This window comes from Onychomys torridus, chromosome 15, assembly GCF_903995425.1.
Source record: "Onychomys torridus chromosome 15, mOncTor1.1, whole genome shotgun sequence".
Lineage (NCBI taxonomy): Eukaryota > Metazoa > Chordata > Mammalia > Rodentia > Cricetidae > Onychomys > Onychomys torridus.
In genome coordinates, this window is record NC_050457.1 from 44699882 (window position 1) to 44718207 (window position 18326).

Below are 18326 nucleotides of genomic sequence, written 5' to 3' on the forward strand. Positions count from 1 at the left end.
GACACTATTTTATGGAATAAGGCCAAATGTCATTTCTTTCCTGAGGCTCTAGGCAGTGTATGTCCTGTGACTTTCCAGATGCCTTTCCAGGCCACTTGTATCCATGGTGATCTCAGCCTTCTTTGAATATAAATAATTACCCCACACCACTGAATGGCAGCTGGCTTATCACTTCCCTCTTGTAATGATCTTATAACTCAGAGTCAGTCACTTCACCTCTCATATGTCACTTGTGACATTAAATAGTAAGCACCGTATTTATTTTTAAGTTGAATAAAATGTCATTTATCAAGCTATCATCCATCTCATTTTGTACCATTTCTTCCTCCGCATTCATCCCAGGCACCCCTGACCTTCTTGACTCTTTCCCACACCAAGACTGTGAAGCTAACCTCAGAGCCACCAAACTGAGCTGCAATCCATCTGGTCACTTCTTCCCCCAGAGCATTTTCTTTGTTCCTTTCACAAACTACCTCACACATATTGTCAATTCAAAGCCGCTCTGCTGACCATGGTCAAGGTGACCCCCTAAGAATCACAGAGGGGTTGAATTCAAAGTTCAGCTTTACAGAGTAGATTTCCAGGGATATTGATTGGGTAGGTCGCAAAATGAATCTGCAAACCTGTAGGCACAGGAGGTTTACGAGTGAGTCTTATCCAAAAGCAGGTGTGGGGAGGTCTCCCTGATTATTTTCACATTTGCTTCTACCTTACATTGCAGATCCTCTTGCTGTCGGGATCTGACAGAAGTTTGCATTGCTGTGAACAAACTACCGCACAGAAATAAATTAAGGGAGTGACGTCTTAACCTGGCTCATAGTTTCAGAGAGTTCTCTCAACAGTTGCTTGGCCCCCACAAGCATGGGTAGACTAGTGTGGTAGCAGGAGGATATGATGAAGTTTCTCTCCACAGCACACAAGGAAGAGGAGGAGGAGGAGGAGGAGGAGGAGGAGGAAGAAAGATCCATGCTCAAGATATGCCTTATCCCCTGAGCTTGAAGTTTGCAGAACCTCCCAAAATAGTATCATTAGCTGAGACAGAGCACAAAACTTGAGCCTACAGGAGGGCGGGGCATTCTACATTCAGACCATAACAGTGCCCTTGGCTCGAATTCTTGTATATAGGTGATAAGAATTGTTTTGTAGGGTGTTCATAAAATTATAGATATAAGCATATTCCAAGAGAAGTGTGTAGGATAGTGGGTCACACACCTTAGTCACCAGAAGAGCCCGGTAAAGACAGAGTTGACCAGTGAGTCCGTTTTTAGGCATGGATGACAAAATCTGGATGTGTAACACGTTCCTCGAATTTCTAGACCTCTAGGGAAATGTGTCCATGTTGGGAAGAACAAATAGAGTGGAGGTCAGTGATCTCAGGTCTGTCCTCCAGGGGCTCACAGAAAGTGAGGTGTTACTGGACAGGGAACCAAAGAAAATGGCCAGGGTATGACAAAGCACATAATCTTGATCAGACCAAGATAGATCATTATTATCTCAGCTCTGGTTCTGTAAAAGGTTCTGAGGAAATGGTTAGCACTGCCATCACTTAAGGGGAGCAACCTTATTCCTGTGAGGCAGTCTGTGAGGCACAGCCTCACCATCATTAATAATTGCTCTCATTTCAACAACAATCTGTCAGACAAGGCTCACTGTAACTTAAGGATGACTTCAGTCTCTTGTTATAAAAATGTTGACCAATCAGTCATGTCATTTCTAATATCCAGTGTAACTGCAGAAGAGACTGAATCAGGAATGGAAAAAAGACCTAAAATAGAGCCAGAAAGGGACAACCTAGAATCAGTTTTGCCAGAGACCAGGGCTCACGTTTCAACAGAAGATGATTCTCTTGCCCTCAAATCTAATAAGCAACAATGAGGAATTTTTTTAAACATGATAAAATGTTTTGTGATACATTAACTGTTAGTCATCCAATGAGTAAACAGTACAAAAATAAAATGGGAGATAAAGATGATTGAAATAAATATGAGTGTATTTTCAGAGTAAGAAATTCTGCTATTACATATGAAAGTGATGTAAAGAAAATAATAAGACTTGTGGGTAAATGTGACTAGGACATTATACTGAAACTAATTACTATAGATACACACACACACGCACACACACACACACACACACACACACACACAATTAAAACCAAAGCTAGAGATCTAGTCTTTTATTTTTACTAGACTAAACCTAGTCTTTTAAGTAAAAATAAAGTCTTGTGTGTTACTATGTGCCTGTAATCATAGTGCTTGAAGGATGAGGGGATGAAATTAAGAGTTTGAACATATAAAAAAATCAATAAAATACTAGCAAATAGAATTCAAGACTACATTTTTTTAAAAAAAAAAATCACATACCATGACCAAGTTCATTTCATTCCAGAGAAGTGAGGATGGTTCAACAGAGCATTTTTTTTTTATTTCAAATTTTATTTTTTATACGGATATTTGTGTTTTAATTTTACACATCAGCCATGGGTTCCCCTGTCCTCCCCTCTCCCGCCCCCATTCCCGCCTTCCTCCCAGCCCCTCCCCCCCATTCCCATCTCCTCCAGGGCAAAGACTCCCCTGGGGATTCAGCTCAACCTGGTAGATTCAGTACAGGCAGGTCCAGTCCTCTCCTTCCAGGCTGAGCAAAGTGTCTCCACATAAGCTCCTGGTTCCAAACAGCCAGCTCATGCACTAAGGACAGGTCCCAGTCCCACTGTCTGGGTATCTCCCAAATAGTTCAAGCTATTCAATTGTCTCAGTTATCCAGAGGGCCTGATCCAGTTGGCGGCTCCACTGCTTTTGGTTCATAATTCATGTGTTTCCATTAGTTTGGCTATTTGTCCCTGTGCTTTCTCCAATCTTGGTCTCAACAATTCTGGTTCATACAATCCCTCCTCTTTCTCGCCAACTGGACTCCTGGAGCTCTACCTGGGGCCTGGCTGAGGATCTCTGCATCCACTTCCATCAGTTATTGGATGAGAGTTCTAGCACAACAGTTAGTGTGTTTGGCCATCCGATCACCAGACTAGGTCAGTTCGGGCTTTCTCTCGACCATTGCCAGTAGTCTACAGTGGATGTATCATTGTGGATTTCTGGGGGCCTCTCTAACACTTTGCTTCTTCCTGTTCTCATGTGGTCTTCATTTATCATGGTCTGTTATTCCTTGTTCTCCCTTTCTGTTCTTGATCCAGCTGGGATCTCCTGCTCCCCTAAGCTCTCTTTCCCTCGAACCTTGCCCCTCATGACCCCCACTCACGTCCAGGTTGTTCATGTAGATCTCATCCATTTCTCTGTCATTGGGTGATCCCTGTGTCTTTCTTAGGGTCCTGTTTTCTAGGTAGCCTCCCTGGAGTTGTAAAAGTCAAATACTAATGTCACAAGTCACCCAGTCAATAAGTTGACTAAATGAATTAAATAGGCAGTTCTCAAAGGAAGAAATAGAAATAGCCAATAAATATTTTTCAGCGTCTTAGTCATAGGGGAAAATACAAGTTAAAACTGCTTTAAGATTCTATCTCACCACAAGAGAAATGGCTCTTGTCAAGGTAACAAATACCAGCAAATGATGCTGAGGGTGTGGAGAAAGAGAAAAACTTAGGTTGGCATGTACACTGGTATAGCTACTCTGGAAAATAATACAGAAGTTCCTCACAAAACTAAAATTGGAACTATTATATTGGCCCAGCTCTAGCACCTCTGGGTATATACTAAAAGACCTCTAAGCATAGCACAGAGATAACTGTGCATCCATGTTTATTGAAGCACTAGTAATAATAGCCGAAATGTGTAACCAGCATGCATGTCCATCAACAGACTAAAGCATAATGTGATATATGTGTGCAATAGCATTTTGTCCAACCAAAACAAAGAATGAAATTACTTCATTTTTAGGCAAAAGAGATAAGACTAAAAATTATTGTTAAGCAAAATAGGTCAGTACAAATATTGCATTTTCTGTCATATGTAGAATATATACATACATATGCTTGAATTTATTTATATACACACAGTCATAAAAGTAGAAGGTAATTGTGAATTGCGATGAGAGAGGCATATGTTTAAAGAGAGGAGGAAGAGGACTCAATAGCAAGTGATGGGATGTATGTATCATGAAAGCAGAGGAAAGAACCGGTTAGAGGCAAGGAACAGGGGGCGGGTAGTAGAGGAGGAAATTAGAAGAAAATATAATTATTTACATATATGAAAACATCACAAATCCATTTCTTTGTGTGTTAGCAAAAAAAAAAAAAAAAAGAAAACACAGAAGAAAGGAAAAATTGGGATCAGCCTGGGCTACATAACATGACCCTATCTCAAGTAAATAAATAATACAATTTAAAACACAGAATACAATTAGTTAATTAAAATTAGAGCATACAGATTGCCTTTGACCTTGAAACACCTGAATTCAGTAGTATATGCTAGTTATGAAGCGGTGGAGTTGGGGAGGTAGAGTTGTCTGGAGTCCAGTGGACAGTGGTAGCACATGATTTTGACAGAGTGGCTCACAGCACACTGTAAATGAGCTCATTGGGAGCTGTGTGCATGCTTGATAGGGCTCAGGTCAACTGGATACCTTTCCTCTCCACATAGAGCTTCAAATAAGGAACAGAAAATTGCCACATGCTAAAAATAGCCCTAATGCTTCAATCCCACCAGAAGAGACTCAAATTCCCAGCACAAGTTTGACTGCAGCTCTGACTGTTCTTTCAACTGTCAGTGACCCTGTGGCCCTCCTTTGCCCATGACTTGCTCCAGAAAGCCTTTTCCCTTTCTCCCTGCCAAAACCGGATAGAGAGGTTTTAGCCTGAAAATATTGTCTTTCCCCTTCTTGCTGTTGCTGTCCTTAATGGACCTGCCAGTGAGACAAGACGCCTCTTGTGGCTGTGCTTCTGCATATTTGTTTGTGTATTTGAGGGTTGGAAGTGTCTTTGATTGTTGCTCATTCTGTATCTACTGTTGTCTTTAATTTTCCAGGTTCTCGGCATGTCTGTGATAAATAAGGTAGGAGATGATACATACATACATACATACATACATACATACATACATACATACATACATGGATGGATGGATGGATGGATGGATGGATGGATGGATGGATGGATGGATGGATGGACAGGTGGGTGGGTGGATGGATGGATGGATGGATGGATGGATGGATGGATGGACAGACGGACGGGTGGGTGGATAGATAAAAAAGGAAATACGTGCATACATTGAACATTCTTTTCCCTGGGAAGTATGACAAGTACAGATGACCTCTTGATCTGATTCTATTGAAAAGGATCTCAACATGCAACTCACTGACCCAAATGAAGCCATGCCCCATAAGCCTAATATAAGAACAAAGAGATATATTAAGGTTCCAGGTGGTTTACAAGTATAAACCATTGCAGTGCATTTCAAATTGCAGATTGTGAACACCCCCCAAGGGGGACCATGATATCAAGTTAATAAGTCACAAGCAGCAAAATGTTTAATAAAACCAAGTAAAAGTGAAAAATTAAACAATACAGTGCACATAAAAGATTATTATTAATTTTTATTTCAATTGTGTCTTAGATTTTGTTTGTGCAAGTAAGTCTTATGTTTTATTTCCTTCTGTGGTTTTTGGTTAGAAAAAAAGTTTGAAAACCACCGTTCTAGAAAACCTCCAATGTGTATGGGAAGAAATTGACCTTCATATCCTAACTTTCTTGGTACTCAAACCCTAAGTAGGGGGTAGAGATGGCAAAAGAAGTCAATGTGTCACCTTTAGTCATATTTGTAGACCCAGGCCTGGTGCCTAAGACCAAGACTTTTACTGGGACTCACTTTGCTTCAGGACATGGATCTGCAAATGAGTTTCACAAGAAGCATCACTGAGGTTGGCATTGCCATCCAAGACGCTGAGGACTGCAACAAGTTCCAATTTATCTACAAGGAGGTGCTGGTCGGTTTTATGCTGGTGTGTACACAAGAAGGAAGAAGGGGGGCCCTGAGTATTCCATGTAAAAGTGGGTGACATTCAGCAACACGATGAAACACATCTCTTGAATCCTTCTGACCCAAGGCACCCAAAGACCCAAGTCTTTCTGAAATGTTTTGCCTCCTCTTTTGTGTTCCAGGACTTGATAAAGGATGAACCCCTGAATTCCTTGGCCAGCCCTGTTAGGTGGAAAGTCTTAATCGCCCTTAGATACCTAAGGTAAAAGAAATCTTTGTTATTCTTAGTGCATTATATGTTTCATGTGTGTGTGTGTGTGTGTGTGTGTGTGTGTGTGTGTGTGTGTGTGTACACACATGCCTATGTGCATGTGCCAGAGGTGGACCTGGAGTGTCCTCTTCAATTGCTCTCCACCCCATTTTTAGACAGAATCCCTAGAACCCAGAGTTCACAGTTTCTGCTAAACTGGCTGGCCAGTGGGTCTCCCTTTCTCTACCCACCTGAACACTAATTTGTCTCTCTGTTCACCTCAGCATTGGGGTTACAGGTACAAAACATCACTGCAGCTTTTGTTTATAGGTTCTCAGAGTCCATCATTTGGGTTCTAGGGATGCAAACTCAGGACCTAATGCTTGTGAGTCACCCACTCCACCACAAATCTTTCTCATTCTTATTTTCTCCCTTTCCACCTCCTCCTGACTATCAACTGACTAATCCGTCAGTGCAGGCTCCAGTACATCCTCCCCCAAACAACCACGTTTCTTCAGTGGGACTCACAAATGACATCTTTCTCTCCTTCTTAAGAGTTACCAAACTGGCTAAGATATTGATCATTTGATAAATGACAGGGTCAAACAGCTATTCAGAAGAGTCGGGTTTATTAATAGATGAGAGACTTACATTTCTACACAAAGGGAAATTTCTCATCCAAGATCTTAGCCTACAGGTAAATTTTCATCTTCAAACTAAAATCTTAGGAAATATCTAATCACACTCTAGCTTTAGGGAGCTAGCCATGACAAACCTGACAAAGAAAATAATTTTGTGCACATTTGTAGAATCATATTCCCCATGGCAATTTAGAATCACAGTTTACTGTTAAAATTTGAAAAGTAAAGTTAAAATAACAAAGCTCACCCAAGATGCTCCTGTTGACATTTTTGACAACATCTTTTATGTCCTCACTTTCTTCATAGACCTGAGATCCTGTTTGCATAAGACCTTTCACCCTAATTTTTCTCACTTCATCTTACAAATTCCCACAGTATCATCGATTCTTCACAAATTACATTTTTCTTTATTTGTATTTATTTCTGTGTAATGGTTATATATAAAATACTCAAGACTACTAATCATCAAGGAAATGAATATCAAAAACACTATGAGATATCACTTTGCACCCATTAGGATTGCTGTTGCCTAAAATGAAATAAGTGTTGGTGGGGGTGGGAGAAAAGAGAATCCTATACTGTGGTTTTGGGCATGGATGTTGGTGCATTGTGGTAAACAGTATGGAAGTTTAGACAGAAATTGACAGCAGAATTTTCACATGGCCCTTCAGTCTCTGTTGTGGGTAGATACCCAAGGAAAGTGAGATCACCACCTTGTAAAATAACTCCAGTGTTCATCGTAGGGTCTTCCATAAAAACCGTGGTAAGAGAGCAACCTATGTATTCATCAATAGACAAGTGTATAAAGGACTATGGGGAACATATGCATAATAGAATATTATCCAGCCTTAGAAATTAGAAATTATTTTGTCCTTTGTCATAACCTGGGTTTATCTAGAGGACATTGTGCCAAATAAAATAAACCAAACATGGAAAGAAAAAGTACCATATTTTCTCTCTTATATGGCAAATCTAAAGGAAAAAGTCAAGTACAAAAGAAAAATAGATAATGAAACAAAGGCTACTAAAGGCAAGGCCAAGGGGAATAAAACAGTATCCATCAAAGAATACAGAGTAACATTTTATACAATGAATAAGTCTGAAGATAATGTGTCCCATTAACAGCTGTGCTTCCAAATGGCATGCTAATTCAAGATTTCAACTACATGAATAAATTATAGCTGATGTTGCTACAGTGTGGGGAGGTTTTATGACCTATTACATGAGTTCACTTGTTTTCCTATAGTAGTTATATACATACATATATAGCAAAACCATGTTTAATACTTCTAAAATGTACACAGTAAATGTTTCCAAAGAAATTAAAAGAATACTCTTCTTTCCCCACACTGAACTATCTTAGCATCCAAATCAAATATCAATCATTATATTACTTGAAGGTTTATTTCTGGGTTCTCTGTTCTATTCCATAGGTCCATGAGTCTACCTATATACTTACACTGCACTCTTTTAATTACTGTGACATTGTAACACACTTTTAAAATCAGTTCAGAGCTGAGTACAATGTAGTATACTGATAGAGTACTTGCTGAGTATGCACAAAGCCTTCCCCAGCACTAAAGAGAAGTGCATGTTTTGTTTCATTTTACCCAATATATCCAGTATATGATCATTTCATCATTTGCTCAGTATTTTTTAAACTACATTATCTTTTATTCAAAATTCTCAAAATTGGATATGTATCACACATGGCATCTTAATTCATATGATCAACTTCAATGGCCATGGGTGCCTACAGGCTACACTCACTTTGTATAGAACTGGACTAGTCTCTAATCGCAAACACGAAAGTGTTGATTGTATGGGGCCAAAGCGGAGGGAAAGGCAACCCACAAATTGGCAGGAAGAAAAGTCAGGGGATGCTAGAAAGGTCATGTGCCAATCACGTTGTCGTTCTCACTTCTGTGTGCTTGTCCAAGTTCATTAAAGTGTAGACTTGAATAGATGTAGTGTGTTGTGCATTAGTTTTACAGCAGTACACTAATTTTAAGAGAATAATCAAACGATGGCAATGAGAAGATGGTAAACGCTCTTCCCAGCAGGCCACTGATTCACACTCCTCTCTGAGTACCTTTTCATACTCTTAGTTTTGTGGGTTTTTTTCCTAATACAGAAGCTCTGAAGTGTACCTTATTGTCTTGATTTCCATTTTCACAAATCTTAACGAAGGGCCTTTTCATACTGAACTGACATTTGCACTTTCCCAGGTCATGTCAAGTATTGTTGTGAAAACTATATAGTAAACTTTTGGATGGAGGGGAGGGAGGAAGTGAGAGAGCCAAATTGCCTCATCCTTCACCATCTTTGCTTTTTTTTTTTTTAACCGAAAAACACTCACAGTAAGAATTTACCATTAACACCAAAAGTGCCTCTAACAGATACTAACAACGCTTAACATCTTCCCGATTTCCCAGGGAGCAATGTGTCTCCTTTACCTGTATTATCCCTACTTCTCTCAACATCTCAAAAATATTTCAGAGAGTGTGACACATCTGTCACCTGCTCAGATTTTTATGGACAGGTCTTCATCACGGTCCTGGCAAGTTTGTTTGTAATTATAGTCTTTCCTCCACACGGTTCTCATTTCAGCAAACTGAAGCCTGTGCTCTCACTAAATGACCACCTGAACATTCTTGAAGAGAATATTCGGAGGCTGATGCCCCTTCCGCCTCTGGAAAAACTCAAAAGTGCGGGTGAAACGGACAAGGACAAGGAACGCATTAACGTATGTGATGGGGGCCCCGAGAAGCGAGAAAAGTTCCCCCTGGGACTGCTTTCCCTGCAGCCTAAGACCAACAGTCACCCTTGATTTCAGTTTCTCTATGAACGATCTATGGATGCCCTGGGGAAACTTCTGAGGTCCATGATATGGGATGACATGGATGCCCAGAACTGTGAAGAAATGTTTAACGTGAGTAAGGCCACCATTCACACTGGTTGCCCCACTCCCCCAGCGTGTCTGCTGGTGTGCTCCGATAACCAGCCCCTCCCATCCTCTCCACAGGAAGACTTCCAGCATTACCCTCCCGCATAGGGCCAATTGTTTTGCGTTTTAATTTATAGAAGAAGCAGAGAAAGGGGGAGAGAGAGGGAGAAGGGAAGAGAAATCAAATGCAAATGAAGAGTACTAAGCAATACCTTCCTTCTTTGCCCAACAGCTTCTCCGGATGTGGCTTGTTTCCCAGAAAGAGTGGGAGAGAGAAAGAGCATTCGAAATCACCTCGAAAATCCTAACAAATGACGTTGAGGCAAGTACTCCCTTTAAGCAGAGATTGTCTTGCTAGTCAACAATGGGGACTCTTGCGACTCTCACATGATGGGTCTCAGGCGGCAGATGGAAGGGTTCCGCAAAGCTGTGGGTGGTATCTCCCAGCTCCAGAGCTGAGTAAGCACCCTGGCGACTTTGCAAGCTTGCTCACTGGAGTCTTCCCCCGCCCATAAGGAACCAGGCACCGTCTAGGTGTTCAGGATTTAACATCCTTCTAAAGGACCTGCACAGGGGAAAGAGTGGGCTTAACCCTGATAGACCGTCAAGCCACCCCATCACATGGGTGCCTCCTTTATCCTGCAGGCACCACAGAACTTCAGAATTGGGTCACTGCTTGGACTCCTGGCTCCTCACTCGTGTGACACCCTGCCCAGCATCCGCCAGGCCGCTGCGAGCTCCACCATCGGTCTGTTCTGTGTAAAAGGTGAGGGCGAGGTGGGGGATGTTCGCGTATAAACAGGAGACGTTTTCAAGGCTTCTAACCTCTGCCTTCTCTTTCCACGAATCTTCATTTCAACAACCACCTCCTACCTCTCCAGCTCCAGTTCTAATATCTTAATTATATCACAGAATTCACTGTCTTTTGGACTTGCAACAAGTCGTCACTTTCCCAGTGACTCCCCCCTCCCTTTTTTACTTTCTTTCTTTCTTTTTTTTTTTTCTGTCTTTTTGAGTCAGGGTCTCACTATGTAGCTCTGGGTGCTCTGGAACTCACTATTTAGACTAGGCTGGACTTGAACTCACAAATATAAGTCTGCCTTCCAAATTCTGGGACTAACAGTGTGCACCACCAGCTTAGTGTTTCTTTTTTGTTTGTTTGTTTTTGTTTCTGTTTTGATTGGATTTGATTAAGTCCCACTATGCTGCCCTGGCTGGCCTGGAACTCACTAAAGCAACCTAATGTGGAACTCACAGAACTCTAACTGCCTCCACCTCGACAGTGCTGGAATTAAAGATGTGTCCCACCACACCTAGATTTAAAAAAAAAAAAAAAAAAAACTAACACAAAAGCATTACAATGATTTCTTAAAGTAGGTAAAAATGTTTTGAAAGTCTAAATGACTGGGAAATTGAACATATTAGCAGTGTCTTTATACCACATGCATTTCTCCAGGAGAAAAATTACACAATTATTATGGTGCTGTGCAATTTCCAGAGTTCCCTAAGAGAGCATTTTGTGGATGTTTTGTTTCTATCTTAGAGACAAAGACTTCCCACCCTCGGTTTTCCAGTTATGTGTGAACAACTGTCTGTACTTTTAAAAAGAGAATGTGGGGGCTCTGCAGTTCAGAAGTTCAGGAAGACTTGTGTTCAATTCCCAGCACCCACATGGTGGCTCACAACCACCAGTAACTCTGGTTCCACGGGGTCCAATGATCTGTTCTGGTGTCTGTGAAGCCAGGGCACACATGAAGTGCTTAGACAGACATGCAGGCAAAGCACCTGTCTTTGTCAGGGTTTCTAGTGCTGCAATGGAAACACCATGACCCAGGGTTGATCTGGCTTACGCTTCCACATCACTGTCCATCATTGAAGGAATTCAGGACAGGAACTCAAGCCTGGCAGAAGCGACAGAGGGGCGCTGCTTACTAGATGGCTCCCCCTGGCTTGCTCATCCTGCTTTCTATAGAACCTTGGGCCACCAGACCGGGGCTGACACCACCCACAAAGGACTGGACCCTCCCCTATTGATCAATAATTGAGAAAAATACCTTACAGCTGGATCTCATGGAGGCATTTTCTCAACTGAGGCTCCTTCCTCTCTGATAACTCTAGGTTGTGTTGAGTTGACAAACAAAATGAGCCAGTACAACACCATATATATATATATATATATATATATATATATATATATGTATGTATGTATTTTAAATTTTCATTCCCAATTTTGAGGTTAAATCAGCAGATGTGTCAGCAATGGCAGCTTGGCATTACAGGAGCATAGTTCCACAGAGGTCAAATGTCACCTCAGACACTGCATATAAGTTTAATACCATCTAGTCACCATCTGTTTAGAGAAAAGGGGAGCTCTGATGAACAAAGAATCAGAATTGTTATTTTATAGCCATTTTTCTTGCAGGCTACTTTGATTTCCTAACACATACACAACACAGATCCTCAAACACTTGATTTGCAAGAAATTCTGCCCATTGTGGGGGCACCCACCAGAAAGATAAGCTGAAGAGATGAGAGGCAAGAGAATCGTGAATTCAAGGCCAGATTGGCCTATATATTTAGGGCATGGGGGATGGCTCATGGGTTAAGAACACTTGGTACACAAGTATGACAGCCTGAGCTCAAGTCCCCAATGACCACATAAAAAGCTGAGCATGACACATTTGCCTGTAACCCAGCAGTGTATTGGGAAGAGACAAGAGGGTCTCTGGAGCTTGTAGGCCACCATGTCTAGCTTCAGTGACAGGTATAAAGCAGAGTATAAGAACACTTGGCATTGTAGCATACACATACATACATACATACATACATACACACACACAAAGAAGGAAAGAAAGAAAGCCATGCTTTCTTAATTAACATTACTATATTTCTTTGGTTGATCAAATAAGCAACATGGGGATTAGGGAAGCATGTGTACTATTAAACATCAACCAGGTGTAAGTAACTAGTGTGATAAGAAATTAAGTACCCATGAATAACCAATATGTTTGAAGATGGTAAATTAGAAATTAAGAAATACATCAGTACTTAGACCACTAAAAGTAATAAAGTAGAGCTTTCAGTTAGGTATATCTGATTCTTTGCTTTTAAAAAAAGAAGGAAGGAATGAAGGAAGGGAGAAGGAAGGATGAGTGGGGTCTCACACTATAGCCTTGCCTGGCTTAGAACTAACTCACATTGTGGCTTCAAACTCAAAGCCTTCCATGTGCCTCTGCCTCTGGGGTGCTGGGATCAAAGGTGTGTGACATTATGGCTATGCTACATCTGATTCTAAGTACTATGTCTGTTGCATTTGGCTAGGCTGCCTCACACAGAATGGTCCAAAGTTCATTAATATACATTCTCATGACATTCAAGAAATCATTACTGTAGTTGGTTTTTTTGTTTTTTGGTTTTTTTTCTCTTTACTCTTTGGGAGGCCCACCACCCAGCTCCCAAATAACCACACAGAGACTTATTATTACTTGTAAATGACTGGTCTTAGCTTGGCTTGTTTCTGGCCAGCTTTTCTTAAATTATCCTATCTATCATTTGCCTCTGGGCTTTTATCTTTCTCTATTCTATATACCTTTCTTTACTTCTTCCTCCATGGCTTGTTGTGTAGCTGGGTGGTTGGTCCCTGACATCCTCCTTTCCTTCTCCTCCTTTTGCTCCTCAATCTTAATTCCCATATTTCTCCTCCAATTTATTCTTTCCACCTGCCAGCCCTGCCTATCCATTCCCCAGCCTAGCTGTTGGCCATTCAGCTCTTTGTTAGACCAATCAGGTGTTTTAGACTAGCAAAGTAACACAGCTTCACAGGGTTAAATACAACATAAGAGAGTGCAACACATCTTTGCATTGCAAAATAAATGTTTCACAGCACAAACAAATATAATACATCTTTAACTAATATTCCACAACACATTAATATTTAGGTCTTTTTATACATTGTTACCATTAATGAATTTCGCAGTTGATGATACATTTTTCTATCAAAAATTGCTCCTTTTTAATTTTCCTCAAGGTAACTCACCACAGAATGAAACTTCAAGCGTAGTAATGGCAGTTACTAAGGCTCTGGTATTTGTATCAAACAGACACAGGTTCAAATTCAGACAGCCCTATCTGTGTGATCTCAGGCAAATGGCTTCACCCCCACTCTGCCACAGCTTCTTCACCTGCAAAACTAGAAACAGGAGCAGAGAAAATGCATACCCCAGATGACTTATACCAATAGAAAATGAGATCATTGTGTGCAGAGTGTGTAGCCCAGAGCTACCTGTAGAAAGGGCTTTTATGATCACCCCCTCATCGGGTGACCTTTTTGCATGTTTTGTAAAAAAGCGTTCAACAGCTGATGTACTGTCACATCGAAACACAGCAAGACTTTTCAACTCTGCTTGGGTTTTGAAAGCCTCTTTCTCCCTTTGCTGACTGTAGGCATTTGCCTGGAGGTGGACAGACTGCGAGACTTGCAGGACGGGCTGAAATCTAGCGATGAGCAGGTCCAGATCAGGATAGCCTCCAAAATAGCTAAGGTAATGGATGTGAAAGCCTGGCCTCATAAACAAAGCTATTTCTGGCTCAGTTTCCAAATGAGTGAGCTCTGGTCCTCCCCATTATGAAGGCAGGAAGGCAGTGATTTAGATGTTCAAACTGACCTTTCAGAGAGACCTTTTGTTCTGTCAGTTCCTAAGTTTACTAACTTTGAGTACATGTTCCAAGTCCTCAGCTGTGATTAACTAGGCCATATGGAAAACATTCTGAACGCTGTGGCTCTGAAAGGGGCAGCCCTGGAGTAGAATGAACAGAGAAAGTATTTTCCAGTCAATCAAATGCACCCTCTGTATACTGCAGGAAATACTTTCTCCTTCTTCAGACAAAAAGATTACAGCTTATCTCTTAGTTATTGTGAGGATTGGCCAATCAATTCTGTCATTTATTCAATCATTCAATCACTTGCATATGGTGACTATACAGCATGCATCAAGATCAACTCTAGGCTCTAGGAAAAGAAACCCAAAGTTATATTGCATCCTAGTCAAATAAAACACCAAGTAATAATAACTGAACAAAAGAAAATCAAGTAAGGGGATAAGGAATAGGTTAAAGATGACCCTCTAGAGAAAAAAAAATGTATCCAGTGAAGTCAGTAGAGTATGACATCATGTTTACAGAGTAGAGAAAAGTATCCTGACAGTGTGTATTGTCACGGTGGGTCTAAACAATCTGGAAGGTCGGAATGTGGAGGGAATAAGAGCAAAATTATTGAAGTCAGCTTGGAGGAAATGACAGGAATCCAGTTAGGTGAGAAAGCTTGGATCAAGGTGACAGCAAAGACGATCAAAATTAGATACGAATGAGAAGGAGATGTTAGCTCACAGCATATTGTAGGAGCCTGATCATTTTTCTTGGAATCATAAAAACTCACAAAATGGCTTGCATGAAAAGAGTGGAATATAGTTCATTATTTTCTCAACAAAACATCATCAGACCATTTAACACTGGGGGAAGGCAGTTCTGAATAGTCATGGTCTCCTGTCAGTAAACTTCATTCAACTCAAGTTACTCAAAGGCCAAGATGATGCCCCAGGGAACTCGTTTAGTCTGCCAACTTCCACCTGGCTGCCCACCCTCAGTCATCAGCATCATATTCAGACATAGACACTCGAATTCACACACTGCTATCCATCAAACACTCTGGACTCCCTATACCTAGAGATCAAAATTGCAGTTTTTATTTCCTTGACTTATTGACTGCTCTTAATAGTGAAGAATGGATACTGCCAGCCACTTGATTATTCATCATGATTCTCAGTATATGTGACAAATTCTCCAAAATTTGAAACATATTTCTATAATACATAGAATGTGTATGAAGGTACTTTCATATATATATTCTCCGCTGTTTTCCCTTCTGCAATATGCTATAACTTTGGATTTGGAGAAGAAATTGTCACAGCAGGCTTGAGATTCAATAAATATAAAATGATAGAAGAGTCCACCCCAGGTAGAGTTTGCTTAGAGACAAAAAATCAGAATAGGTCCTATTTTCTCTAGTCTCTGTGGTTTCAGTAATATACTAACCATTTGGAAAGCACAATGGTTTCTGTTATCCTAAAACACACCATAGTAGAAGGCTTAGATGTCTGGATCTAAAGTGAGGTGTGTGATAATGCATTTGTGGCTATATCCTCAGATTATCTGCAAATTCATCCCCACTGAAGAAATTCAGGCATTCTTGGAGGAAACATTGGATGGTCTGGAAACTCTCAACCCCATGTGCACCAAGGCCTGTGGTATATGGATGATTGCTGCCCTGAAGGAGCATGGGGCTGTGCTGGAAGATCAGGTGAACTGACAACCAACCCTTTAACAGAGCAAGATTCTAGCAGCTCCAGAGTGCCAAGTCAAATTCCCATTCTGTTCTTCCTCTAATCATTGGAGTCTAGTGAGAAGCAGGCAAGGGTTTCTGGTCCTTAGCAGAGCACCAACTTATATGTTAACAAGATTGGGTGGCCTAGCTAAATATTTAATTATTATAACAACTTTCAAAACACAATAGAGCACCTGCCTACCATGTACAAAACCCTGTGTTCAATCCCCAGCATGGCATAAACATGGCAGAGTGGCACTTGGAGGATAGAGACAGGAAAGTCAGGAGTTCAAGGCCATCATTAGCTATATATGAACTTCAAAGCCAGCCCAGGATACTTTGTCATACACACACACACACACACACACACACACACACACACACACATACACACACCTCAAAATGATTCCCACTCTGTCTGGCCAAAGGAAACAGCTCTGGCCTCTTGAAATTGGGTTAATAGATTTATAAGGCAGAAAAATGAGTAGGTGGGTGTTGTTGTTATTGCTCTTTTTAGTCTTTGGCTATTTGCTCTTTGGGGGTGGGGTACCACCAGCTCCTAAATAACTCACACATGGAGGCTTATTCTTAATTATAAATGATCGGCCTTAGCTTGGCTTGTTTCTAGCCAGCTTTACTTAACTTTAAATTATCCCTTCTACCTTTTGCTTCTGGGATTTTTCCTTTTTTTCACTTCTGTAATCTTATTTTTACTCTTACTCCATGGCTGGCTGTGTAGCTGGGTGGCTGGCCCCTGATGTCCTCCTCTTCTCTGGTTACTTCTTTGCCTCCCAGATTTCTCCTTGTATAATTCTTTCTGCCTGCCAGCCCTACTTATCCTTTCTCCCTCCTCACTATTGGCCATTAAGCTCTTTATTAAACACCATCAGGTGTTTTAAACAGGCAAGTAACACAGCTTCACAGAGTTAAACAAATGCAACATGAACAAAAGTAGCACACCTTAAAATAATATTCTACAATAGGTGGGTGCTTCTGAGATGGCCACTAAGCCTTGGGAGTGTCTCCAGTTCACTGCTGCTCTTCATATTGCTCTTTCCCACCCCATTGGTGTTTGTTATCTGGAAAGCAAGGTTGACAGCGGGTTGAGGAAACTGCTCAGTCCTTTGTCACAGCTGGGGACTTAAGAAGAAAGAACAGAATTTAGATTCAGGAGTCTCTGTTAAGAGCTCCAAATGGAGATGCTCTATCCTGACTTCTCAAGTCGGAGATAACACACACTACTCCAAGATTAACCAGCAAGAAAGAGAATTAAACTGAATGAGGCCATCTCTGAAGGAAAGAGGTTCTTACCCCACATCCCATTGTCAACAATCCTCATTATATAGCTTTGAGTAAGGTGATTAGAAATTATTCCTGTCCTAGTTACTTTCCAATAAATTGTTTTATAAAAAACATATGGCAAACCACGTGTTAGGCATGAGGCTAAATGTAGGGAAATTATAGTTGATAAGTATGGAATCCCTGTATGTTTGTGTGATTGGCATAAGGAGAGAGATTGATTAACAAACTATGGTAAAATTTTTGAAAGGGAAATTAAACCTTCCCCAATTATCATTGAACTGGACCTTTGAGATAATCATCTTGAGGGATGCTTGCATTGTTTTAAAATAATTTAGAAAATGTTACCCTTATGATAAAAATATTATGCTTATAATAAGTATCTAATTTTAATATCCATACAAAAAAGAAAATTGTAGTAGAGGCAAGGTATCTTTGCATAGATTCATGCCCTTACCCATATAGAGAATCTGAATATATATAAAAAGTATATTCCCCACTGTCACTGGTTACCATCCAAATTAGGAACAGTGGCTGACATTTGCTATCCTCTGGGAGCTGGCGTCATCTCTTCTGTGACATCACCCTTGTCCCCATGCTTTTCACCTTGACATTTGTACTGTGTCCCTCTGACAAGAATGCCCTTCTCCACCATCTCTGCCTTGCCCTGTAGAATTGCTGACTTAAGACCCAGACCCATGGCTCCTCCACAATGTTCTGGTTGCTCCCAGACCACCATTTGCTGTATACCACCTGGAACCCAGTCTCTTGGGTAGATGACTGAAATACTTTATTAACTCCCTCCCTTCTGTCACAGAAGGGTCGCATCTTTTTCCTTTTCAACATATTCCCCAACAGTACTGATTACAACACCCAGCATAGTGTA

The 18326-nt window shown here is 40.9% G+C and overlaps 1 protein-coding gene across 1 annotated transcript in view; it reads left to right on the forward strand.

Annotated features, from left to right (window-relative positions):
* Nucleotides 1-18326, forward strand: part of Mroh2b (maestro heat like repeat family member 2B) — a 57461-nt gene that overhangs the window by 28025 nt on the left and 11110 nt on the right. The window contains exons 22-30 of the mRNA XM_036207344.1: nucleotides 4974-5000; nucleotides 5824-5946; nucleotides 6107-6186; nucleotides 9426-9561; nucleotides 9652-9747; nucleotides 9995-10084; nucleotides 10408-10528; nucleotides 14206-14303; nucleotides 15965-16117. Coding sequence (XP_036063237.1) covers nucleotides 4974-5000; nucleotides 5824-5946; nucleotides 6107-6186; nucleotides 9426-9561; nucleotides 9652-9747; nucleotides 9995-10084; nucleotides 10408-10528; nucleotides 14206-14303; nucleotides 15965-16117 — 924 coding nt within the window. The remainder of the gene's footprint in view (nucleotides 1-4973; nucleotides 5001-5823; nucleotides 5947-6106; nucleotides 6187-9425; nucleotides 9562-9651; nucleotides 9748-9994; nucleotides 10085-10407; nucleotides 10529-14205; nucleotides 14304-15964; nucleotides 16118-18326) is intronic.